The sequence below is a fragment of the Anser brachyrhynchus genome, assembly GCF_964034855.1.
Source record: "Anser brachyrhynchus genome assembly, chromosome: 5".
Lineage (NCBI taxonomy): Eukaryota > Metazoa > Chordata > Aves > Anseriformes > Anatidae > Anser > Anser brachyrhynchus.
Window position 1 is genome coordinate 50,702,902 of NC_137699.1, and position 27,419 is coordinate 50,730,320.

At 37.9% G+C, this 27,419-nt stretch overlaps 2 protein-coding genes across 2 annotated transcripts in view; both read right to left on the reverse strand.

Moving 5' to 3' along the window:
• The window catches only part of LOC308196596 (uncharacterized protein), a 46,415-nt gene that overhangs the window by 13,636 nt on the left and 5,360 nt on the right, over positions 1-27,419 (reverse strand). The window contains 3 exon segments of the mRNA XM_080595734.1: positions 19,761-19,944; positions 21,096-21,243; positions 24,852-25,122. Of these exon segments, the coding sequence (XP_080451860.1) occupies positions 19,761-19,944; positions 21,096-21,243; positions 24,852-25,122 (603 nt within the window).
• On the reverse strand, positions 1,251-8,689 carry LOC308195969 (alpha-1-antiproteinase-like). The gene is made up of 5 exons (XM_080594283.1): positions 8,584-8,689; positions 5,095-5,757; positions 3,896-4,166; positions 3,085-3,232; positions 1,251-2,274 (listed from the first exon to the last, which is right to left on the reverse strand). Exons 2-5 carry the CDS (start codon positions 5,738-5,740, stop codon positions 2,080-2,082), a joined length of 1,260 nt encoding a protein of 419 aa, XP_080450409.1. The 5' UTR covers positions 5,741-5,757; positions 8,584-8,689; the 3' UTR covers positions 1,251-2,079.

Genomic DNA, 27,419 nt, shown 5'->3' on the forward strand with positions numbered 1-27,419 from the left:
CCCTTCATTCAAAGCCTCCTTGTGGGAAGACAGACTCTTGCCAGGGGCAGGCTAGCACCCTATTCCTCTTGCTACCATGTGAAAACTCCCATTGTGGCTTTCCTCCTGTAGCTCCTTGTTTCCATTCTAAAAAGCAAAGGCCTGGGAGGCAGATGGGGCAGGAAGATGGGGCAGGAAGTTGCTCCACGTGTTATTTCCTAAAGCCTCTGCTCTGTCCTAGCAACTGTGAGATTTTTCCTAACCTCTTTCCCTTTAGCAATAGGCCTGGAACCTGTTTGTCTGCCACCCTGCTCTGATAAAAATCTCACCATCCTACCTTGTAATCAGTACTGGTGCACCGATTTATCAGGGTGGGATCTCACTGGAACTGCTCCCAGCTCTTGTTGAGTTCAAACAGCTACCACAGAGCAGGCTGCCTCCACCACAGCAAGTTATCATTGATCTCAACTCTGTAAAAGCCGCTGCTTCACACAGAGGCTGGTATCTCCCGATCCACTGAGTGATGGTATCTTGCCTTGGCAGAAGCAATAGCTCAGGGCTTCCACTGAATTCTCACTGCTTGGAGCAAAGGGACTCTTCCCAAACAAGACAGCAGTCTCCAAGTCTTCTGAGTCAGAAGTATAGCCACCCCACAAACACACACACCCCAAACCCATGCTACAGCCACAGATGGGTCCCAATAAAGCAGGTTGGAACAAGTTTGGGGGAATAAGTCTGAGGGCCAGAGCGATGTTAGGGGTGCTGAGTTCTTTGTTGATTTGGGACTTGCATTGCCTTCTCAGTGCTTACAACACATTGCCAGAACCACTGTGGAAATGAGCAATGTACATTCCAGAACACCATCTTCCAAGGGACAGGGACTAAACCCTGCTTGCAAAACATTTATCCAGGGTCACTGTGCAATGGCATGAATCAAAGGGTGTAGTGCAGTGGGAGAGCAGCTGTCAAAGCAGGAGTCAGCCTCTCCTTGAGACTGCAACTGCACAATAAAGGGTTTGCTATACAGGTCAGCAAGGCTGAGCACCAGGCCCCAGTGCACCTCTGCAGTAAGAGTGGGAGATCTGCAGACCTGCAATGGCAGTAGGGTGCTTATGTGTCTCTTGAAAATAGGTTTTACTCAAGAAAGCACATAAGGAGAGAGTACAAAGAATTGCTGTCTCCATATGAGAAAATATGGATTCACTTAACAGCATTTAAAACATATTTTACAGACAGTCTGCTATGTTAATAAGAGTGACTGAAAGCTTTCGTTGATTTTAAAAGATTTATAGCAAGATACCAGAGACATTGAAAGTCAGTCTGTAAGTGATAGATTTAAACGATAATGCTAATCTTATTCATTAGCCATAGCAGTAATTGATAAAGGATATTGTAGCAGGACAATTCTTTAACACTTCATGTTTAATGTCGTTGTCTTTCACTATTTTTTACTGACCTTTTGGGCTGCAGAAAGACACTTTTTGCTAAAGCAGAATGAATCTGTTGTCTCAGAAATTTTATATTTTTGTCAAAGTTTTTAAAAAGACTTTAGGCAAAGATTTGGCATGTGAGAAAGGAGAACAGGTAGCTTGAGGATTAACAACAATGGACTAGGCAGCAAAGAGATATGTAAGGGAGAAAGGACTCTGTAGGGGCTGGCCCAGGTGAGCACTGATCATCAGCAAGTCCCAGAGTAGGGGTAACAGAATGACAAGAGGCTTGTTACCCATTGGGAAAAAGCTTTTGTTGAGTAACACAGAACTTTAAACAGGCTGGGCAAAACTGCTTAGCAGAGAGAAATCACTTACAAAAACAACAGAACTCTCTTCCAAGGAAAATTTGGAAAATCTATTAACAACTTGAATTACTCAACTGTGATAATGTTACATTTTTAAACTGTCTGTTGGTTGTGGGTTTTTGTTTTTTTTTTTTTATTTATTTTTTTTTCTTACTAATTTGATAATGAAATTCTACATTTAACTCTGAATATCCCTTAATTACAGAGCAGTTATAAGAGCACTGACCAGCCCACATGTGCAAACACGGCTGCCATTATAAACCATGCCAAATACATGCCCAGCAAGCCCAATAACTCAGCAATTACTTCTTAGTAGGATCAACAATTTTCCCCATGAAAAGTGTGGTGCTGGTTGCTTTGTCACAAATCAACACAATGAAAGGCCTGTTGAATTTGATTGTAACTGAAGGATGGAAAACTTTGGTAAGGATTATGGCTGTGGCTCCTGCAGCCTCAGTTCCAGTCTCATCCACTTCCAACAGAGCCTTGTGAATTGCCTGTGGGGAAAAGGAGCAAAAGTAGTTGCTATATGTGGCAGCAAGAAGGAGGTAAAGATAAACTCTCATCTTATGGAATATTTAGGAGAGGAAAGAAGTGATAAAATCCAGCGGACAAAACTCTTGTATGGTAAATCTCCAACAACTTGCAAGGAGTGTTTTCTATTCCAGGACTAAATGGACAAAAATAAAAATAGACACACAGCAGATTCAGACTCACCAGTCCTGAGCAGAGAGGGGATAACAACTGTCTGGTTTATTTTCTTATATGGTTTAGACTTCTACTAGCAACACTTTCTCTGTTGTTCCAAAGTTTACGGAAGCCTGCTATTTAAATGCTAATTTAGGAGCAGTCTTTGCCTTCTCTATGACTTTAGATAGTAGCTTAAGCTGACATGCTGAAATTCTGCTACTGTAAATTAGAAGTTTCCTGGAAACTGAAAATATTTTTTAAAAATGAGGTATTTATCAACACAAATATCATAACACACATCTCATTTGTAGTTTTAATGACAAAACTGCATGTAAACTATTGTATTACAGTGCCAAAAAAGCATTCAAATCTTGTCCAAATTTTCCATGCACTTAATATCCAGCCTATTAATCATGATATTAAAATAATTCAAAGGTGGGACATCAGACCCCCTCTGCAGAAAAACACAATTATTAAGTAAGCCTGTGGCCACCATCACAAGTTTTGTTTATAACTTCAGTAAGACAAGGAGGGAAAACAAGTCATTAAAAATCCCAAATGTAATTGATCAGAAAAACTAACAACCACCCCATCACTAGCTCTGTCCATCCACTTACTTGTGAAACTCGAAGATCCCGGCTGCCGCTAATTCCAGACAGATCAGCATTACTAGAGAATACATCAGTAATGCCCATTTCCTTGAACAAACTTTTCACATCATAAGACCCACTAATAGAAATCTTTGGCAAGTGCAGATCTGCTCTTCTGTTGAACAGAGAAAACAAAACAGCAGTGAAAAAAGGCAGTCTTGTTTCAGCCAGCAGGCTGGATAGTATGCAATTCAATGATATTTGTCTGTATTCTTCTGATTGCTAATCTGCTTATTGGCAGCATTTGTATTTGGGCATCCAGAGAGATGCCCAAATCCATCTTCTTGGATACACTCTTTCAATAGATTTATTTACCCTGGAAAAAACAAACAAACAAACAAACAAAAATCTTCATTGCTACTCTTTCATCCCAGTGTCAAGACATGCATACCCAGCAGGATTTTGTAGCGAGAAGGTTACAGAGAGTAAACAGACCAGTTGTGGAAAGCATAAAAGAAGGGTAAAGGAAGATAAAATCTAGGATACAGTGAAGCAAATGAATTAGGTTAGCTACGTGAAAAAAAGAGGTATGGTGTCCAAAAGGTAGCCAACCAAGTCTTGAGGTAGTTCTTGCAATGTCATGTCCATTTCTGTCAGGTCAGAAAGCCTGTAGTTGCTTATCAATAATGTTTTTCTCTAGCTTATCTTGGGAATCATTTAAAACCCTGCTTTACGAAATCACTACATGAAATCCAGGAGAAGGATATCTGAAATTAATGCTTTCTCTTAAAAATAATTTTGTTTCTGAAATTATAGTAATTCACCTACGTAGATTTACCTGGTTTCAAGTTTGCTATCCCATTTACAAACAGCTTCCTTGGAGAGAGCATCTTCTACTTGTTTCATCTTCCCATCATCAGGCAGAATGAGCAATGCTCGTGCAGTGCCCTGGTAAGGCAGCTCTACCACCTCACAAGAGAGATCCTGGTCATAATAACTGTTATAGTCACTGTCACGCTGCATCATGTTGACTTTAACGGGTGTATTTGTGTTCACAAAAAAATCATCCTCATATGTATGTGTAGGATCAAAAGACTTTTCCCAGGCAGCTAATGGGGGGAAGGAGACAAAGTTTCATTTGAATATATGAAGATCATAAAAATGGCTGATACAAATCAGACCAACTTAAATGTTAGGATGCTGGAGCACTGTTTATGGGAAAGGATTACTAGATCACTTCAACTTCCTGCATAACACACAATGAAGCATTTTAGCTGTGTGGTGAGTTTAACAAAGTTATTTTGACTAAGTCATGTCTTGCTGAAAAGCAACCAAAGTTTGATGAGGACTAACTGAGAGAGAGTCATGCTTCTGTTATAGCCATATGTTCCCATCACTCTCTTGTGCCTTTTATGTTATCTAAATTAATCTACTTTGATTTTGCCACAGGATCTTGCTATGCCTTTCCTGCCCTTCTATTTTCCCGTGTTAGGGGATGCCCCATACCAGATGCAGACTGACTGCCCTCAGTCCGATGAGGAATTCTTCAACAGAATAAAAGATCCTAGCATCCAAGCAGGGCTCCAGATGCACAGACCCTCAAAATGCTAGGTCTTAAATTTTTACACAGCATATCTAGTAGATATACCTTAATACTGGGGACCCTGGAAGTGCAAGCATGTAATTCCTCCACAAGTTTCACTGGCATAGCATAGAGATTTCTGAAACGTCTTTAGTCGTTATGTCCCAGACTACTGAGTCTGCATGCTATGAAACATTCCTGTCTATTAGGCAACCTACCAGACTGGGACTTCTCTGTCCATAACTTTTGGGCAAATTAGGCCACAATCAAGCAATCAGTAGTTCTTAACAATCAGATACTTTGCTTCTGGCCACATCTAATCTTTATGTTGAAAGTCCTCCACAGATTAGCTCTTTCTTAAGTTGTCACAGTGCTAATAAAGCATCTCGAGTTTGCTACAATTTCTTTGTTTTGCATCAAAATTATCCATTGTAATATTATGTTATGTGTCTTACCTTTAAAATAAATGTAGTTAACAAGAACCAGTATAGTATTTGGATCAAGATGACCAATTAATTCAGGTATTTTCCCCTGGGTTTTCTCCTTTACATAATTATTGATTTGTGTCTTAGCTTCTGTTGGTTCATGGAAATTGCTAGTAATAAATTCTGCATCATAAAACTGTTTGGTATTTTGTAAAAATGTCTCCTGAGGTTCATACCCAATAGCAGTGAAAAGGGCATTTCCTATATTTAAAGTGATGTTAACATCAGTACAGTTCAGTACTGCTAAAACTTTATGAAAACTTTCATGTATATCATTTACCCGTGTCTCAGTCAGATGGTCAAAGCCCAGTCCTTCAAAAATCTGAGTCAGGGTGCTGGACTTAGCACCAAGAGCCAACATGGCAAAGGCAGTGGAGATACTTATAGGAGAAAAGAAAATGTTTTTATCAATTTCTTTTGATATAGCCTGCTTGTAAAATTTAAATACAAAGTCTGCATAGCTGGAGCCTTGGTCTTGACAGTTGTGCTTTAATAAATTCTCTGTTCCATCATGTAGATTTGTGTTATTGACTTCATGGCAAACATCTCTGCGATGGCATTGTGTTATGGCACAAAGATCAGCAAGGAGTAAACACAGGTACAGGAGACACTTCATCCTCTTTTCAAATTATTCTGTCACAAAATAAACAATCATTAGTTGAACAGAAGGTAATGATGAGCTTGGCAGTAAGAAACAATGAATAGTTTGTTATGATAAATAGTATGTATGGCAACTGTAAATAACTAATATACATAGAACATTTAAAGTAGCCATGCAAACAATATCATGTCTCCAATAAATTCAACCAAATTATTAATTAAAACATCAGACAATGAAATTAGAATATTCCACTGTAACTTTCATGAAAAGGCAATTCTCTTCCTCTTTGACAAAGAAAATATAAAGTCAAAGTCCATAATAATCTTTATTAAAAATGACTTTTGCTCCCCTGGATCATATAGGCTACAGCTAAACCAAAAATTTACCATAAGGTAAGAAAGGGTGGGAGTGTCAAAGACATTGAATACTCCATGGTACCTGCCCAAGTGAAGTTTGGAAAATGTGAGGAATCTCAAGGCAGCTCACTTCTCACTGAAAGTGGTATGAATTCACTCACTTCCATAGTGGTAGCACACACAGACAAACAGCTGTCATGGACTATCCAGTAGTGGTGGTTTTACTCAGCTGGGCAGGTGCTCTCCACCACAGGGAGCCACCTCTGCAGCCCCCCACTACCAAAACCTTGCCACGTAAACCCACTACACCAGTGCACCTGACATTTACAGTTCTGTTTACTTCGTGGTTTACTACTCATGTGGCCATCCGATAACCACAGCTGATAAGTGATGGATGAAAGCCATTTACATAAGCTTCAAGACAAAATTCAAGGCAAAGGCCAGGAAGCAACCTGTGCCATGGCAGCATGGCACTCAGAAGTGGGCATAAAGATGTGGGAACCAGAAGGTTTGCACTAGATGATGAGGGACTTGTTTGGAACAAAGAGAGCCCCCATTTTGTGGGCTGCACCAAATGCTTGTAGCGTGTTACATGGTGCAATGCCCTTCACCATGGGTTAACCTGCTAATACAGCCACAGGTGGATGGAATGTGTGGCTCCCTCTAGAGCAGGAGAAAGGACCTGGGTCCAAAAGGAAAAGAGGAGCACAGATCCCATTTGGCAATCAAACGATGCTCTAGATTAATCCCTTATGGGGGCTTCTTCTTCTAATACTGATAGTGTATGCTTCACACAAGCCTCCTGCCCTCCATAGGAGCTGGAACAAGTCTCTGTTGAATTTAGTTCCCTGTGGAGACATCTCACATAAGCCTGCTTCACAAGTGAGCATACCAGGAAAATGAGATTTTTGCCCTCAGAGCTTCTACATAAAAACTTTTCTAGATTTTTTCTACTGGTATATGGTTATTCTTCCATATTCCAGCAAACACAGCCTGTCTTTATTCTTCTCTTCTGGGAAAGTATTTTCACAAGTCTTGATAAGGTGAAGTTCTTTTTGTCTCTTGTTCATTCACGGATATGAAAGGTCATTGCACCTACTATCTAAATAAAATCTAAGTAGAGTTTCTGCTTTTAGCCCAAATTCCAGGATTCTTGGTCATAAACCAGATGATTTATTCCTTTATCTGTATAGTCGTCTCTCATTTTTTTTGTTTGTTATGAATATAGTAGCCCTGTGATCTCATGTTTGACATGATCTGAGTATGCTGAGTATGTGTGGGAGCAGACAGTAACTGTTGTGACCTTAGTAAGAAGAGAAAATACTAAATCTTAATGTCCCTAAACTAAAAGATGGAGTCTGGCCCTAGATGGAAATATGAATCAACTACTTGAATTTATTTTAAGCAGAACTCTCCCTCTGCCTTCCAGAAAATAATAACAATAATAATAAATCCTTATGTACTCCAGATAAATGAAACAACAAAGTAGTGCAGAGGGTGTTGCAAAAGTATTTGTTGTTTAACGTCTCATAGACTATTTTTCTTTAGCTATTTAAGATATTACACTCTTAAGTGAAAAACAGAAGGATTTTTCTCTGTCCATGACCAGTTCCTATGTCCAAACAGAACTTAACCTAAATTTTAAAGCATTTTTGAAGCAAAGAATATGGTTTTCCTGAAATAAGCTTATGTTAGGCATGGCTCTGTTCTTAAATTCTACTAGTAACAGGTCAGTTCAAAACCTTCTCTTAGCATTACAGATCTATAGAAATATAAGAGAAGTACTTCTACCATAAATTGGACAACACTGAAATATTGTCATCAAGTTTTCCCTGCACATTTTTCTCTTTAGAGATGTTAACCACACTAACTTTAATATTTTAAAATTAGAAAATTCCAGCCACCAAATTTTTTTGGTTAATATGTCAAAGCCAAAGTAACCATAAAAGCTTTATTATATCTGAGATATATGTATAGGCAAATTTGAAATTCAGAAATTAATTCTGTGCCAAACCACAGATCAGATTGTCTATGAGAATAATAGGTGCAATTAAATTTAAATCCATCCACCCCCTACACTCACACCAGTCCTAATTAGAGAGCTTGGCCTCAGCAATTCAATAGTTGTTTTACACATTAAGTCACCAGAAGAGTTTATAAATTGAATGTGGTTGTTCAGTCACTCCTGGGATTATGTTAATTTTGAGTCACATCGAAGGCTATTTTCAACGTGAAAGGTGATTTCATCAGTGTTCTTCTTTACAAACATCTTTAAAAGTCCCCATGACTTCAATGGTTGTTTGATTCCAATTTGAGACTAACCATATTCCCCCAGAACAGCATATCTCACTGGTCCTTGCATATTAATTAATATTTCACATCAACATCCCCACACAACAAATTTACAAGTGCACAAGTGAAATAAACTTAACACGACAATTCCACAGAGCACAGAAAGCATCACTTTCAAGTCTCTAAGAAAAGTGCCCCTGCAGTACTTACAAAATCAGAAGCCCTTCAGTGTTCAACTGACCATGCTGTTCTCCACACTGTTACTTATAAGGCTAAATCATCTTCTGCTTAATTTCCACTGTTAAATATTAAACAGACCTGATAAAGCATAGAGCCAAACCAAGAAAAAAAATAAAGGGGAAATAAAGGGGGGGAGGTGAGGCAGGAGGGGAGGGTAGAACAAACATTGATTAAATATGTTTTCTGAAGAGAATGTCAGCCAACGGAGCTGACAAACTTTGACTTTCTGAATTGTAGCTGTGCCTTTCTGTCTGTTGCTTCTGACCATGTGGGGGAGCTTAGTGCAAATATTGTGTAATTAGGACCCTACTGGAAACCATGAGTTTGTGCCTGGAACCACTGGAAACAGATGTTAATACTTGGTGCCAACAGGCAGCAAAAGCCCGTCTTGTGCCGGAGCACACACAGAGCTGTCAGCTACACATCATAGCAGCTTGGCACTCTTCCAAAGTCTGACCAGAGCCAAATTTTCCTCCTGATCACCAACCTGAACATAGACTCCAAATTGCCTGTACCTTCTCAATCTGACTCCAGCTGTATGCCATTGAGAGGATGTATGTTAAATAAGTTTCCTTGATGGATTTCTTTCTCTGGCTGAGGTGGGCCCTGCATATCTCTGTTCTGTGTGCTTCTGAGTTACTGCTCCAGGAAGATGGTGGGAATACAAGTAGCAAACTGTTACCTCTGCTCCTGCACATGCAGTATGTGCACACCCACTTCTTGCCCCTCTTGCACAAACTGAAATTACTGGAATGGAAAAAAGTCATGCTTGTTACCATTAACTTTTTTTTTCTTTTTTTTCCAATAAGAATAAAATGCTAGTGGATTAAGCAGACAACATTTTTCCAGCTAACAAGAAAGACCTTGATTGAGCAGTGACATGAAATATGTTTCCCCATTTGTGATGTCTTTTTCTCTTATACTTGTTTACTGACATGCGTAATTTTGTCATTATAAACATAGATAAACATAGAGACAGGACATAGATAAACCTTGCCTTGACACGCCCCTTCTTTGTTTTCCTTTTTCCTCCCCTCCCCCCCCCCCTTTTTTTTAATGTACTTGTTCCTTCTAATTCTATCTGTAAAAGGTCACAAGCACAGAGATTATTTTACTCATCAAAGCCTAGATAAATGAAAGGTCATGGTGGTCAAGGTCAAACTGTGCTACAAAGTGGTTATATGCCTCTCGTTTTCTTTTTGTTTGTAAGTCTTTGTAATTACTGTTTTGTTTATAATTATGTTAGGCTACACTTCAACAAGGCATTTCCTTAGCATTTCATTATGGCAGTAGAAATAAGGTGCAACACCAGCTTTAAACTAAAATGATGAACATATGCATGGGTGACAGATGTGCCACACACTGCCATGAGCCAAATACAGTCCCATCTTTCTGCTGATCACAGTTTCAGCTCTCAAATTATGTCATGAAACCATATTAACCACATTCATACTGGTCATTCATCTACTGCACTAGATCTTGCTTCTCTAATAATTATTTTTAACAGGAATTAAAGTCCAGAATACTGAAACAACCAATCAAATGTGGTTTATTACTTCTGTTGATTAAGATGATAATCTACCAGTCATGAACTCTACATAACCCAAGTCTATGCTATTGCTGGGTAATTCATGTAGATCAGTGTATATTCCATAGTTCATCTCACACTTTGACTTCTTTACAAGAAATTTAATCACATAATATTTCATGTATTTACCAACATTTTGCAGACAGCTTCTTGCTAGTAAATTTTTTTTTGAAGAAATCATTCCAAAGCAAGTTTAAAGAAATCTTAAACAAAGGCTGGTATAAAAGCTTGTTCAACAACAGAATCATGCACTTTGTCTAGTGTTTTTGTTATGTTTCTGCAAGGTAGGTCAGAAAATTACAGTTCTGACATTAATTTAGCAACAATAATAACTGTTCTGGGATTATGACTTGCAGACAGACAAGTTACTTCCACTATCAAAAAGTCTTTTTCACTATGGGTCTATTACATCATAAGTAACACAAGGTTTTGTAAATGTAAAGTGCATAGCCCACAAATATTTTGACATAGCAGCAAAGTGAAGGAAACTGAGAGTGGAATTAGGAAGGGAAATGAACATGCATTTCCCCTTCTTTTCACCTGATAGTTTTGAGTTATACTAGTCTCTGGGAAGGATCAGGCAGTCAAAGTTGTGGGAAAATTAAGACCAAAGATGTATGCATGTCTGGTAAACTATGGTTCTTCTAGCCTGGATAACATATATAATGAAGAAGAAAGACTCAATCTTCACTCAGTGACCATACCATATCCTTAGTACTTCCTGGAGAACTTCGTCCACTGTCCTGCCAGGAAGGCAAAATGGGTATCTGGGGCAATGGGAAATGGGGATGAAATACAGTCTGTATACAGTGACAAGGCTGTTCACTGGAAAAGCAAAGTTCTGCTCAGAGAGCTTCATTTCATTTGAATTGGTATCACTAATTATTTGTAAGAACTATGTAGACAGCAGGGACTAGAATTTAATATATTCATATACTATACCAATGATGATCAATATTTACAGTAATCCTCATTTTTAAGTTACAAGACCAATACTAGTTACAAATTGCCTACTTAAACATAACAGGTGTCTTACATGTGTGGTATACGAGTAACAACTATACCTCCTACTGCTGCTTCAATTATGCAGGTTGGCAGATATGACACAGGAATTACAGACAACAGGAGCCCTCTTGAAAAAAGAACAGAAGACTAGGCAATACGTTCTAGCATTAGAAACCTTTATTTAGACTCCATGTTATTTCAAAAGATGGCCAGTTTTTCATTATTTCTGCATGTAACAGCTTCCCTGTGGAGATTCTTTTCAGACTGGAGAGTTTAGTAACAAACAAATATTAGTAACAAAATAGTCTTCTGAGATTTTCATATTCAAATGATTTCCAAGACAGGGAGAAACAAAAAACAAAACAAAACAACACAACAAAAACAGTTGACAAAATAAACATGCTGAAATCATCAATATGCTGAAATCTTACTGAGTACAAGGAGCTCCAGGAACTGTTTCCATTGCCCAAATATTGTTGAGAATACTGGAATGACTTCAGAATGGAATGGACTGCCTGATGCGTGAAGAACTGGTTTGAAAATTTAAGATATATTGCCAGCTCTGTTGAGCAGCTCAGCTTTGACCTTGGGAACATCACTAACATTGTTGGACTTCAGTTTTTTCATCTGTAAAATAAAAACAGCACATTAGTTTCCTCATTGATATAGGACGGAATACAATGTGAAAATACAATGTTACCCTCAATGGACTTGAGCACCATTTTAGTTCTTTACTACTGAGTTTAATGAAGACAGGTTTATCTTTTAATCTGTTTCAGACCATGGCACCTCCCTTGGTATCAATGACACATAGTTTGAAAATCTGTGGTCTGCAGGACTACAGCTTCATTTATATAGATTCAAAGTGAAGCTAGAAATGCTCTTGAGTTGCAAATTTCCATAAATAGTGCTCTGAACAGAAAGGGGAATATTCTGATGCGCTTAGTACCTGCATCCAAGAGGTGCTAGCTACATTATAGCACGAGAAGAGGAGATTAAGCACACATAAATTGCAAGTGTTAATAATTTGTATGCATCACACAACACTGCCTGAGCCAATGCTTTTACCAGATTTTTTTTCTTTCATGACCAGAAAATGTTAAATATATGTTGCCAGTTCATAAAGCACAAGTATCTTATATGAGAAAATAAAGATGGATATGACTGTTGTGTTCACTAAAAAGTTGTTTTTCACCTTCCAGTTTGACACAAATACCTTGAAAGCTGGAATCATTTCACCTGAACCTCTTCATCTACTGCCAGTCTTGTGTAGGTTTTGTGCTTTTAAAATCATATTATTTATCTGTGTTTAGGCATTGGAATCCTCTGCTGACTGTTTAAACAAAGAATGAAAGGACTGCCACCCTCTGCTGATAGCTATATGCAGACAGGAAGCTAAGTTTATATGAACTGAATCAGTGGCAGAGCTGGGAAGGGAAGCAGAAATTTCAAAGTCCCAACCCAATGCTGTAACCACTGGCCCATCCTTCTTTCTTAATAATGTTCTTGCATTAAAGAAAGAAAGAAATTAATCAATTAATTATGGGTTTCAAACAGTAATATAGTACTTAAAATTGTAATAAATGTGTGTCTATACAACATGAAAATATAGTTAACAAGAACCATCCCAATGAGTAATTCAAGGCTTAAGCAACTTAAATTATTTTGAAAGCCTTCATTAAAAAGTTCTTCTTCATCTTCCCATTTGTTCTACTGACCCTACTATCTGGGACCATCTCAGCTGAACTGCTTCCTATACCTCCTCTGTACCTCTGAGCAATACCAAATCAAGTGCCTACGTTTAACCATGCAGCTGATCAAGTATAGCTGATCAAAGTAGATTGAAGTAAACTGTAATGACATTATTGTGTGACTCAGAAGCACAGCTGCCTAAGCACATAATATGGATTTTGGCTAATGTTCAAAGAAAGGTCCCAGAAAGTGGTCTTGCAAACCATGGAGGCAATTTGCCTTGCTTATTACTCCCTGTCAGTCTCTCTATTCATACGTAACAGCTTAGTTGGAAATATAGGGACAAAACCAAGAGTCTACCAAGTAATAAACACAGAAAGTAAACAGGCCTCAATTTTATTTTGAATAGATACAGCATAGAGTAAGCTTTGTTCTGATTGCTACATTCAACTATGTAGGAAGAAGACTTAGGCCAACACCACATGGCTTATAAAAAAAATCCTACTCCAGGTCTATGCACAAACAGGTAACGAGCCATTTTTTCATGAATTGAATCATTACACAAGCATCTCAGATTGGTTAATTGTAAAAGAAAACTCATTGAATTGTGACTACTCCGGTACGGATACCAAATTTCCCTACACAAAACTAGTCAATACCCTATCTGGTGCTGGTTCTTACATATTGATATCTGTTCTGACATTCTTTTTCTGCCTTTCTCACGTCATCCAGAGTCACTCTGATCAGCAAACCACTCTCATCTCCTTGGCACACCAGGCCTCTCTTCTCCATTCCCTCCAACACCTTAGACAGAAATGGTGAATAGAGCCAGTTGAAGAATCAAAACAGGAAGCATTCCCAAAGGAATCACAACAAGATCCTTCATCAAAAGCAAACCTTTGGGGACCAGGAAAAGCCCAGAATGATTTTCACCAAAACAAAACAAAACAAAACAAAACAAGTATCATCTTCCACAGAGAAACAGAGCATTACAGCAGTCTTAGGGCTGGTGTAAGCAAGAATGGGGCCCAGCCATAAAGAGCAAAAAGGTTAATCAGGTCACAAGAACTAGGTGACAATGTCCTGCTCTCAGGTTCATTGATCAGGCAGTGAGAGTTTTGCCTTGATTTTTTTTTTTCCCTGGATGATGCAATTCTTTTAAATTAATGCCTTTGGTTGAGCTTAGGTGGGTGGGGATTATGGAAACCAGTTTGAACTGGTCTCCAGCCTTTGTGAATGCTCCAGCTCTCCTACTAATGATGATTGAATTAATCTCTTAACAAACACGTTTGTTTTTCTAATTCGCCTCCACACTCATAATTACTATAACTTCAAACCCAACACTCAAATATTACAGCACAGATGACACTTGGCATCCCTTGCTCTTCAGAGATCTCTGAACTATTGAGATTCCTGCTGAGGTAACTTGTGAAGCACAACAGCTAGGATCTGCTTATCAGAAACCAAATCCTGGAAGCCAGGAATAAACCTTAGAGGATTCGCTGTCTCCAAAGGAGGCAAATTTTACTGGCATGTTCTAAACACACTTCCCTTCATAGTTTACTATAAAACCAGTTATTTCTACTATTAATCTATGGGGGCACAGTGCAAAGTCAAAGCTAACAAGTCCATCAGTCCTGGGGATACTGGTCCCTCCTTGTTTATGGTAGTAGGCTTATAACTGAGGTACAAGTTTATGATCTTAAAATTACTCAGTGAATACAAAATGTGTCACAAACTTCAACTTCTTCTGCATCTGAGATACTTTCAGGGATTATGCAAGTACACAGAGTCTTCAGTGTGCCTGTAGCCCTTATTGCCCATTATAGTTCCTTTAATAGTCCTTTCTCAGAAAAAAATTGGAAGTTGTCTGAGGGAGCAATGCAATGTTTATTTAAGAAAGCAGACTCGGAGAAGTCAGAACATTTTCAGGAATGTGTTGGCTTTGTCAGCATTTTCAAACAGAGATTATGAAAATGTTCCTCACCGGCTTATTTGGTAAGATGCTACCGAGTAAAAAACCTTTCTACCACTTATCAAAAAAATGGAAGAAGACAGTTTCAAAACAATTTTTAGGAGAATTGTTGAGACTTCAAATTTTTGCCCCATCTTTGGAAAAATTAACGTTGGAATATCTCTTGGGCTAGAAACATTGTTTATTAGAAGTAAATATAATACAAACATGGGACTATGGTCATTATCCATACACTGCTGTAGAAAAAAAACTGACTGGAGAGACAGCCATTGTTCTTAGTACAGTTTAGATCAAGAATTTATTTCAAGTCAGGATTGAAAATCTTCTGCAACAGTTATAGTGGACCTGAACAATGAGGAAGACATCATTTTGGCACTCAACATTTTATTTTCATTTGCCTTTTTAAAATGACTTAAATGTAGATCTGTCATATACTGTAAAAACAAGGGTGTAGAGGGAAAAGTTTAGAACTAGTATATTGACAGTTAATTCACATTAAAAAATCATTTTTAAACAAGGAAATTTGGAGTGAATCTGAGGGGGCAGGCTGGTAATGAAATCTTCCCATCAAAAAAATAATAATTTTTGATAGATAAATAAAAGAATTAAACCCAGAAAGATTAAGAGATGTGATGGACTGGTTAGACTCTCTTTGTGAGCATACATTGGTAAATAGCAAGGCCATCATTCATGGGATTGTAAGGAGCCAATGGTTGTAAAAAGACCAAAATAACAAAACAACATACAAATGAAAGTTCACCTACTTCAATCATTCAACAAAAGTGATGAAAAGACCCATGTAAACTACCAAAAATTCTGCAGTCATGTAAGTCAGCTTTGATTTTTATTTCCTACTGAATCACGGATCTGATTAGAAGTGTTGCTGTTGTCTTGGACACCCTCAGGCACAGCAAAATGAAATAAACACTTAGTCTTGGCTCTGAGTTGAGTACATACGCACAATATGTGGCAATGCCTGATTTAAGAGACCACCATGCCATATAAAACAGGGGCTTATTTCCTCATTTTCTTTCTTTCTATTTATTGACAGCCATTTTCCACTGCCATTGTATCAGTCAGTCACTTAGTACAGTGAGGTCCTTACACACAGTTCATTTTTTAAAACCCATGAACAAGGTGGGACTATCAGAAAAATATATGACCTCACAATACATTACATTCCCAAATCATCTGAATTCTCTGAAGGATACATGCCTGAATTTATTGCTTATAAACCCATCTAAAGGGTTTCCCTCTTCCGTTAGTTTGTGTGTTTTTTAAAGATCCTTCATGGAAGATTTCTTGTCTTTTTTGTTGTTGTTGTTGTTGCTTGTTTGCTTTTTCTCTGTGTTATATATGAATCAAATTTTAATCCTCTCACACACTCCACAGCACTTTCAAGGAATTCTTCAGCAAAGCCATATTAGTTCTTGAATATTTTGTCATGTGTATCCATATGACTAAAAATTCTACAGTTTCCAATATTCCAAGGTTGGACTAAGTGATTTTCAATTCATTGCATGATTACTTGCATCTTTTTTTTTTTTCAGTTGTGTCACATTTGTAACTTCTTATTACTCTAATACAGTGACCAGTCTAAGTGATGCATCAGAGTGAAAGGTTTAACGTTTTTCTTCTTGAGACAGCTCAGAGCTCTTGCTTGAATACTAAACAGTCCTGATGCTTTGTTGTTTCTTGATCTGACCTTTTTTTTTTTTTCCTACAATCTCTTCTACTGTTACTTCAACTTGAAATAGTTCCTCAGGCTCAACTACTGCAAAAGAAGTACTTGTGCAATGGATTGAGCTTTTTCACTCTGGAGTTACTCCCCCTGAGCACTCCTTTTACACTTTGAACATCAGTTGACCCCTCAGGCTCTCTGGCAGGTTTCTGATGTCTTTGAAAATGAATGTATTATTTAGCTCCTATGGCAGCTAATAAACTTATGCAGTTTATTTTTTTTTCTCAAAGTAGTCTTTGTCCTGTCTTACTGCAGCTTTCTATTTAATGATTTGGTATTCCATTTTCTGAAGTTTTTCTTCATAATTCTCATTTACTTTGTCATGTGAACATGCCAAAATTTTCTTTTTTTTTTTTTTCCCTTTTTTTGCCATTCATTTTTAAGTCAGATTTTTTGGATGTACATCCATTCCTACTACACATTTTTAAGGAAAGAAAGATGGAAGATCTGGTTATGTCAGAACACTGTGACCTGGTCTGCAGTGTCTGTAGATAAATATAGAATCACAGAATGGTTTGGGTTGGAAGGGACCTTAAGGACCATCTAGTTCCAACTCCCCTGCCATGGGCAGGGACACATTCCACCAGACCAGACTGCTCAAAGCCCCATTCAACCTGTCTTTGAACACTTCCAGGGATGGGCAACCTCTTCCAGTGTCTCACCACCCTCATAGTGAGGAATTTCTTCAAATATCCAATCTAAATCTATCCTTTTTTAATTTAAAACCATTACTTCTTGTCTTATCACTACACTCCCTGACAAAGAGTACCTCTTCTGCTTCCTTGTAGGCAGTTTCCTTGTTCCTTGTTTAGGAACTGAAAGACTGCAATGAGTTCTCCCCAGAGCCTTCTCTTCTTTGTATTCTATATTAGAATATAAATGAGATTAGAATACAAAATTAGAATAATATTTTACATTAGAATACAAATTTCAGAATTAAAATATTTTATATTAGAATACAAAGGTCTGCAAGAGCCTGTAGAAAAATGTCCTCTGTTAAGGTTTGCTGTAGATGCAGTGATATAGTCAAAGACAAATGAAAACAAGTTGATTATATCTAACTTTTAATTTGTGAGATAATGAGCTTATTCTTCCTTATTGCCCAATTTAAATGTCACACAGATGAGTTTTTCTTCTCTGTTGTATACCTGTGATATTATTTGGAAATAAGTTCCTTTACAAAAAGCTCATAGTTTCTACGTATTTCTTTCATTTTTCTGTCATAATCTATTAAAGAAAAAAAAAAAGAGTATGATCTAGGTGGCTGACTGAATATCACTCTATCACTCAGTATAGAATTTAGGAGCAAACATTTTGTTTATGGAATGAAGTAGCTGAAGGAAGAAGAACTGCAGCACAAAACACATGTCAAGACTGGTAACATAACAATCAGACAGAGTCAAGTGAGACGTTTTCAGAACAGAGATGACGAGGGACACATATAAATCTATACATTAAATAAAGTAGAAGCAATATGTTGTGTATAGCCTTTCAAATAAACACTGATGTGTCAAAGAAATGCCCAACCTTCCCAGTAACTGTTCCTCCTAACAGAAATAACCTGCTATGTGCTGAATGAGATTTAGTGCTCAGGCCAAAGAGAGAGGACTTTCTGAAGTTTGTTACTGGCATTATCATGCTGAGCAATATATGCTGGTATATGAGCAATATATAAATGTTTGTTGATACTGGTGAAAAAAAATGCTGGAACCGTACTTCTTAATTCTTAACTCTGAATTACAGGAATAAAATAGCAAAATTAGAAACTTTTAATGTCATATTTATTCATTGTTGTTCTTCTACCATAGTACATTTGACTGTGTATTTCAAGACTGTACAAAGACTGTTGTTAATGCTTAACACCCATTAACAGACTAACCCACTTTAGTCAATAATTTACCCCTCCTGCAACCAGAAATCAGATATATACCTTGAACATGAGCACAGAAATAAAATACTGATAGATGTTCTGAAACAAGAAGTAAAAATAGATAGGAAAGTAAACTTAAGAAAAAATAAATAAGCTTGTGCATTATGAATGTGGCTTTTGGTATTGTGTATCCTAATAGTGAAAACAGATCCTATAATATTGCTGCTATACTAACTATGAAGTAGATGATAAATAGAATACCAATGTTGTGTTACTGGACAGTCCGGGAACAGAAGGGGTTATATCAAGACATGGTAAAAGTCACCAATGGGGTATAAGGTGCTACTGGTAGGGTGCTCAGTCCTACAAACAATACTGCAATGGTGCTTACTACCATGGGTAATCTCCCAGGGCCAGATGGTAATGCTACAGGCACTGGCACCACAAGGAGATGGCTTATGTTTCCTCTAGTAGCTGGTTTAGGTGCAGGCACAGGCCAGAAGATACTCTGGCTGCTCTAAGCTGTATATCAGATTTACAAAGGTCTGATCCAGGAAGCTGTAGAGATTTGATCTATGTCTTCTTTTCTTAGACCCAAGTCTGACACATCTGCTCTGGGATGAGTTTGGATTGGGAACTCTTACAGAAACAGTGGATAGACAAGTATATATCTGCAAGGGAAAAACACACCTTCTCTGTGACCCCCTTTGCAGCAGCTTAGATGCCAGAACAGCTGAAAGGCAAGGAGCTAACAGACTCACTGAACAATGGTATTATGCAAGGTAGTAAGCACTATGTATGTTAAAATCTATTCTAAATTTGAACTTCATGTTGGTAGGAAAATGGGGACAAGTAGTAAAGTGCGATAACTTGCACCTATTTGTCAGTCAATGAAAAAAAAAAAAAAAAAGAAGTGGTGAGAAGGCAGCCATGAGGGAAGAAGCAGGCTTACACAATCCTCTCCACCCACACGCTCATATGCTCCTCATCTTCCCTGCTAGAAAATGTATATATGCTGTCGGTATTACACAGGCCTACTTTGTTCCAGATCTAATGACAGTTTTGCCTGAATGTAAACTTCTTTAAAAAAAAAAAAAAAAAGGCCCAAACAAACATGCAACTATGACAAATTGTTGAAGTGTCTCATCTACAAAAAAACAGTGAATAACATAGTTAAGAGGTGGAGAGCCCTCTGTAGCCATGCTATGCTCATCAGGTGAAACGTTGGATTTAACAGTGTTGATAACTGCGTACCTAATATGTACATCAATTTAATCTTTTTTCAGAGGGTTCACAATTTTTCCCATGAAAAGTATATTGTTCTCCAAAGTTATGACCATTAGGAAGGGCCTGTTCAATTTAATAGTAACTGGAACAGACATAGGCACTATTTCCATGCCTGTGGCAGCTGCTGCTTCGGTGCCAGTCTCATCCACCTTCACCACAGCCTGATGTATAGCCTGTGAAGAAACAGACATGTTACAAGTCAGTGGGGTACAAAACTAGTTACCTAAACAAGAACTTGAGCTAAAAGTCTGTGAAGATGTTAGTAAGAAATTATCATCAGAAAGCATGGTTTTCTTAGCCCTAAAGAGAAAAAGCTCAACTCCGAGGTAAGAACATCTCTCTGCTCATAAAAACTTTTGCTTTGTTTCTTTTTCTGTTTCCTGTTGTCTCTAATGCAGATCCTTGGAGCTAGAATAAAGCTTAAAAGAGAGCAGAATCACATTTAATTGTCTTTGACAAGTTTGTATAGTTGAAGAATTAACATGCAGTATAACACAATGAATAGCACCCTGAAATTATTTTTTTCCATGTTCCTTAATGTCTTTGAAAAAAAAATGGGAATAAAGGAGGGGGCTAGAAATGGAAGACAATGAATTAGAATCTCTGAATGTCTTGATTTTGCAAATTGAAACTTATGGAGAAATGTTTAAGTTTTAGTTTCCAAAATCAAGGCATTCACAAATCCTAATTCATTGACTTCCACCTGCAGTTTGTTGTTTTTCTCATATTAGACAATGAAATTGGCACTGCCTGTTAGCACTGATTGCCATCTTTAAACTGCCTGTATCTTGAAGTATAACTTATCTGTAGCTTTTGCCTGAGACTGACACTAATGGAACTCATTGCTCACAGGCTTGAAGCCAATTGTTTTCAGGAACTGCATTTTCCTTTCTCCCAAAATGTTTAAAAGCAAGCATTGTTTTTCCTCTCCTCTTCCTACCATAAAACACAAGCAATGATACACCCTACAGTCCCTTTTTACCCACAGACAGGCAAAAGAAGGTAGACATAGAACCATAACAACACAGTGCATGAGGGCACCAAGATGTGGGGAGATGATAACTTGGTCTTGTCTGTTTTATAAGGTGGTACCAGCAGAACAAAAATGACTCCCGGATTAAAAAGTTATGGACTTGTTACCTGCTCCATTGCAATGTGAATGACAGCCCAAGTAACATGGGTGAAATACTCCGTATGTCAAATTCTGCCTTTTCATGTGAAGTGAATCCTTCTTATGTGAGTTTTGCATCATGGGTGTTTAAAAAGAAAGTGATGTGAGCATCAGTAACCGTGGGCCCATAAAACAAAAAGCAGTATGACTTACCTGGGAAATTCTGTGCTGGGGCTGTCCAGTGATCCCAGAGAGATCAGCCTTATCAGTGAATACGTCCATGATGCCCATTCTATATAGCATATTTTTTAGGTTATACCTCCCATAAAGAGTGAATTTCGGAAGATAAAAATTTGCTGAGCTGCCAGAAAAGAAGCACAAGAATATGATGAAGCTTTTGGTCAGATATCATGGTTTAACAGAGTCCTGAGACACAACTCATTTTGCTTGCAGGCTTTCTCTAGCCTAGGTGGGAGATTATAGAACCATAGAATGGTTTGGGTTAGAAGGGATCTTAAAGATTACCTAGTTCCAACCCCCCTACCATGGGCAAGGACACCTCCCACCAGACCAAGTTGCCCAAAGCCCCATCCAACCTGCTGATGAACATCTAGGGATGGAGCATCCACAACTTCTCTAGACAACATGTTCCACCCTTATAGTAAACAATTTCTTCTTAATATATAATCTAAATCTACCCTCTTTTAGTTTAAATCCATTCCCTCTTGTCCCATCACTACATGCCCTGACAAAAGCTTCCCCCCCCCCCATCTCCCCTCCCCCCTCCCACTTTCCTGTAGCCCCCTTTAGGTACTGGAAGGCCACTTCCATAATGTCTCCCTGGAGCCCTCTCTTCTCTCCAGGGCTGAACAACCCCAACTCCCTCAGCTTGTCTTCATAGATGAGGTGCTCCAGACCCTTGATCATCTTTGTGGCTCTCCTCTAGATTCATTCTAATACTTCTATGTCCTTCTTGTGCTGGGTGCCCCAGAGCTGAATGCAGCACTCCAGGTGGGGCACATGAGCACAGAGTAGAGGGGGAGAATCACCTCTCTTGACATGCTGGCCATGCTACTTTTGATGCAGCCTATGATATGGTTGGCTTTCTGTGCTGCAGGTGCACATTGCTGGCTCATGTCAAGCTTCTCATCAACCAACACCCCCAGGTCCCTCTCCACAGGGCTGCTCAATCCACTTATCATCCAGCCTGTATTCATGTTTGGGATTGCCTTGACCCAGGTGCAGGGCCTGGCATTTGACCATATTGAACATCATGAGGTCATGAGTGGCATTAATTAGGGGAGAAGAAAAAGTTTATAACAGTGTTGCAAGACTAGTTGAGAGGCTAAGGTCTCTAGTCTGCAGAGTGAGCCAACACAACAGCACATATGTACCTCTTTAATGTTCTTCATCTGTCATTTTCAAAAGTTAGTGATGCATTGTGCATTCTGCTGGAAAGATCTTAAACATGCCCCATTACTGGAGGATGCAGAGGTTTCACCTTGTGAAAAAGATATTCTTTCAGGTGTCCCAGGCTGGACACAGAAAATCCAGCACATCGAAGTTCACTGATCACTTTTGAAAGAAACGTTGGCCTTGTAAGTTTATCATATAAAATCAAGGACAGAGAAGATATAGCAGAGAAGGACAATATCTGGCTGTGATTGTACAGATGACAAAATAACAAACAAAAGCACTTTGACAGAGTCCAGCTACTAAATAGATAATTATTTAGCTGTGTCAAGTCTGCTGTCTGAGTTACTCAATGTTATTTTATTTTATTTTGGAAAGTGACTAGTTTGATGCTTTCAATAAATTAATAAGAACCCCATATTTCTGACTAATTTCTTCCTTGATCTTTCAGTAAGGATCTAACAATTTATTTTCTAAGGTTAAAAGGAACATCTACAGCTAGAAGCAGCACTTGAGTTAGAGACAGTGATGACAATGTTGATTGTAGGTACTGTTTTCTGGTCAGAAACCAGGAAAACTGTTCAGGATTTCAGGGCAAGGAGAATGTGGAGCACTTAATGAAATTTGCCAAAGAGCAAATCATCCAGTGGGCAGGTGGAAAGTGAAGGGCTCATACTTTCACAGCACAGCATCTCCATAAATCTAATGCAAAGTCTGGCTGGTAGCCAAAAATGAGAGTGCTAGTGGATTGATAACGGCTTGCTGATCTCTTCTGCTTAATTTGTGATGGCACTGATTGCTGTCTCAAGTGAGGACGCAGCAATCATTGCATCATCTGTCTATCTATTACATAAAGGCACTCATTTACAAGCCCCCACTTGCTTTCAACATGCAGGAAAGGGAAAGCTGTAGGCATATTGCAATAATGTGACCGGACAGGAAGCACCGGGATAGACTTTCCAGAAGAGAAAGGGATATTTTCTCCACAGTTCAACCATTAAATAGATCTAAGCTGTCTGTACTCAGCTGTGTCAATACCTTGGCACATTTGGAACTCAACAATAATGAACAATGCTCCTCACAATACTTTTGCGAATTGTGTCAACGTCAGTTTGCAGGTAGAGAAACAGGGACAAAAATAACTTGCCACAAACTGTTATATCATTCCCCATCCTACCATCAAACCCATTTATTGAGACATCCCATAGACTCCAAAGGATAGAAAAAATGCCATCAGTTGCTTTGAAAACTACAGGAAAAAGGAGAAGTCTGTCTCATTATTTTGCGGGAGAGAGCTATCATGATGAAAAATGGGGACCCGTGTGAAAGAAGCTCAAGGTCTTTGGTAGAGTTGCCTTTTTTATAATATAAGTTGTGCGCCTATTCATCTATTTCAGTTGAGGGTGGGGGGGGAAGGACTGGGAGAGGAAACATAAAAACTCTCATTTGTATTTAGCAAATTTTTTGCTGGTTTTAAAAGCAAATTGTGTTTCTTTGGCAGAAATGATTCATAAGTAACTTGATTCAGCTTCTGATATGTCTTATAGTGATTTTAGTGACCAACCACATAGCTGTTCCCAGGAAGTTAAAAACTGTGAAGCTGCACTGAGAATCGGACATTCTTCTTCTGTCCTTTTTTTTTTTTTTTTTTTTGTCTTTTTTCCCCTTCTGGAAAATAGTTCAGAATTCTTCGAAAAGTTTTGACTGTGAATCAGGGTAAAGAGCATGACACAGTTTGACATATTAGGATGTCATTTGCAACTTGAAAACTGATAATTTAAAACACCATTTTCAAATGTGAATGTGTGAAGGTCTCTTACATATTCATAAATCTGAGGAACACAGTGGCTTAATTTTGTAAAAGTTTTGCCTACACTTGTACACATATTTTGTCCTATCAAAGGCTACTCCTACTTGTGAAACTAATGAAGCAGGAATCTAAATTTTACATATATATATATATTTAAAGCATATGAACTTTCTGTCTTCTACTCTCAAAGTTACCTTGAAACAAATATGTGTTAATACAATATCACCTTCCTATGTCTTCAGAGAGCATGAATACATTGGCTCTGCAAAGTCAGATGCTCTATACACTTATCACTTAGTTTTATCCCCACAGTGGGCAAATGGAAGGTGCCATTTCAGCATTTAATGTGTGATTACCAAAAAATATACAGAGAGAAAGGAAGAAAAAGCCAATAAAAAAGCTGAAGGAAAATGGTAGTAGTTTAGCTGTAAACAGAAGACAGAAGATGACAGGAGAGAAAAAAAAAAAAAAGCTAGAAGAGGTATTAAGACAGAGAATTGGGGGCTATAGTTGAAAATAGGAAATAAAATGCAGGATCAGAAAAGTCCCATAGCAGTGAAAGTTTCCACTTCATGCAGTACTAAATTTAAAACCACAGGAGCAGCAGAGAGCCAAATTTCAGCTTTGGTCAGTGGGAATTCTTCCACAGATTAAAATAAAATTAAAAATAATATCCTGATCTGTATCATAGCCCAACTGATGGGCTTCCTTGCCTACTCTCTGACCCAAGAACTGCAGAATTTTACCTTTTTGAGACTAATGTCCTCCATCTTGCCATACGTTCACAAGACAATTTTTTCTCCAGCTTCCTCATTCTTCCTTGATCAGGCAGAACAAAAAATGCTGAAGCACCTCCTTTATAATCCATTTGCACAACTGTGGAAGACAGCTGTTCATCATAGCCATGCTTGAACAGGCCCATTCCAAACATCATTGGGACTTCAACAGCCTTGTTCCCATCCACAAAGAATTTATCCTTTTTAGTATACTTTGGGTCAAATGGTTTTTCCCATTCAGCTTGAAATATAAGAGACAGAGTTATAGGATATTTTGAGCACACTAAACCATAGGACACATTCATAGAGGTAGAAACTGTTACACCTGGATCAGCTTGAAAGATAAACCAGTTTGCAACAAGCACTTGGTCTTACTGAATACTCATAATAGTTCAATAGCAAGGAGACTGTGATGTACAAAACCCCCTCATTTCTTTCAGCAGGATGGAATGTACTTAATTTAAATTTGTCACCAAATATTCTAATATATAAAGGGATGTGTGCACTTTTCCTTCAAAACAACAGTTTTAAGGTGCCTATAAAGCCCTCATATGATGCAGCCTTTAAACAGGAGCTAAGAAGAAAGATTCTCCCTTTTGTTTGTTCTCACCAAAGGGACTTGTGAAGGGAGAAATGAGGGTTAAATTCTCTAGAGAAATAAAGAGATTCAGGTTACTTCCAGAATGAAGGGTTTCATATGGCACTTTACCTGATTGCCATTAAAATCACGAAGAACCTAATCATATGAAACTGCTGGGGTAAAAAATAAAATAAATAAATAAATAAATAAACTAAAAACATTAAATTTCCAAATGCTCTTCACTTAGTCATAGTGAAACAAACTGTCTACATTGAAACTCTGAAGGATTATTACTGGGGAGAAATTTCTAAACTGAATTCTAGATACCCACCTCATCCATTTCAGAGGCTGAGCTAGATATAAATAAGGAGGAAGAAGGTTTTTGTTTTTTTATGGTGCTTGTTTGGTTTGTTTGTTTGCTTGCTTTTTGTTTCATTTTTAAAGAAAGAGGCATTTCTCTGTAGTAAATTTTGCTTTGAATAACGAAGGTCACCTTTGATCAAGTTTAGTGGGTAAAAGCAGAACCACAATATTAAATCAAGTGCCATCAAGAAAATCATGAAACAAGATGCTATTATTTTTGATTTGTGTTTGAACAATGATTACTAGGCAGCTTAGTATAAATGAACTTATCACCTGCTGTCTCTACCATCTGTGGAATAGACATGAACAGCACTTATATCTTACTTTGAAAAAGTGAAATGAGATTTAATTAGTGCATGTCTTGGGCCACAAAAATATAAATTGACAACCATCATTACTCTTAAGACAAGACAATTTACTGCTTTCATGTTTCTTCATTAGTAGTGACCACAATAACATAGTTCTGAAGTTATTGGCTGACTTGCTCTGAAAATTTCCCCCCAAAATGAAGACTTCTTTCATCAAACATATAACAGGCAGGACTTCTGCCTTGATAAGGTTTAAGGAAAGAAAAAAAAAAAGAAAGAATCAAAGAAACTTGAATGACACAAGTCCTGAAACACTCCAACAACCTTTACGCAATGCTCAACTTAGGGAAAACACCCACTGATTTCAAAAAGAGCGTTGCTTGATTAAAAACTGGGTAGAATGTTAGAATTCAACACACAGGTTTGAGAGAGACGATATTCAGTAATCCACTCCTCCTCTTTCATAGGAACTCTCATTCCTTACACTCTCCTCTTTCTTATGAGGTTACCTTCTAGGATGGCATCTTTCTCAAATGCTTTACAGAGTTCAAGTGGAAAAATTAACCTCACTGTATGATACTTCATGGTGATCAGCTCAACTAGGGAATGATAAGGGACTGGTGTACTGTGGTAGAATAGCATGTCCACTGGCTGAGAACCAGGAAAACATTTCCAGACTTCTGTCCTTAGGGAAGGACTTCTAAACTAAGTTATACCACAAAAAACAGAGAGGACAGTCACCAGTACTGTGCAAGGAAAGCTGTAATGTATACAGAGAGAACAAGACTCCAGAAGAACATTGATAATATAAAGTTTCTCTGTCCCCCATTGTGTATTAAGTTTTCCCTCTTAGAACATTTGAGGTTTTACTAAATCTATTGCTCTGTCTGCAAACACCTTTCAGAGGAAAAAATTGTCTTTTTTTTTTTTTCCCTAGTTTTGAAAGACGTGACATATGGTACTTAAAAACCTCTCTTGAAAACATTATTTCAGACAAATTAGTATGTATTCAAGAGAATTAAGAAACACTAGTCATCTGGATTCTAAACAGCTTCATTTAACTCTGGCCAAACCTTCAGAGATTAACACAAGGAACAGGGGCACAGACGAAAAATAAAAAAATAAAAATCTGATTATGAGTTACTTTGGGGGAAATCGTCATACTGAGGACAGAAATGGAAACACCTAAGTTAATAGTTTTAAAAGAATATAATTTCTAATGCATGCCTTCTCCATTTCAGTTTAAAAGCTTAACAATATTTTAAACAGATAAATTGCATAATATTA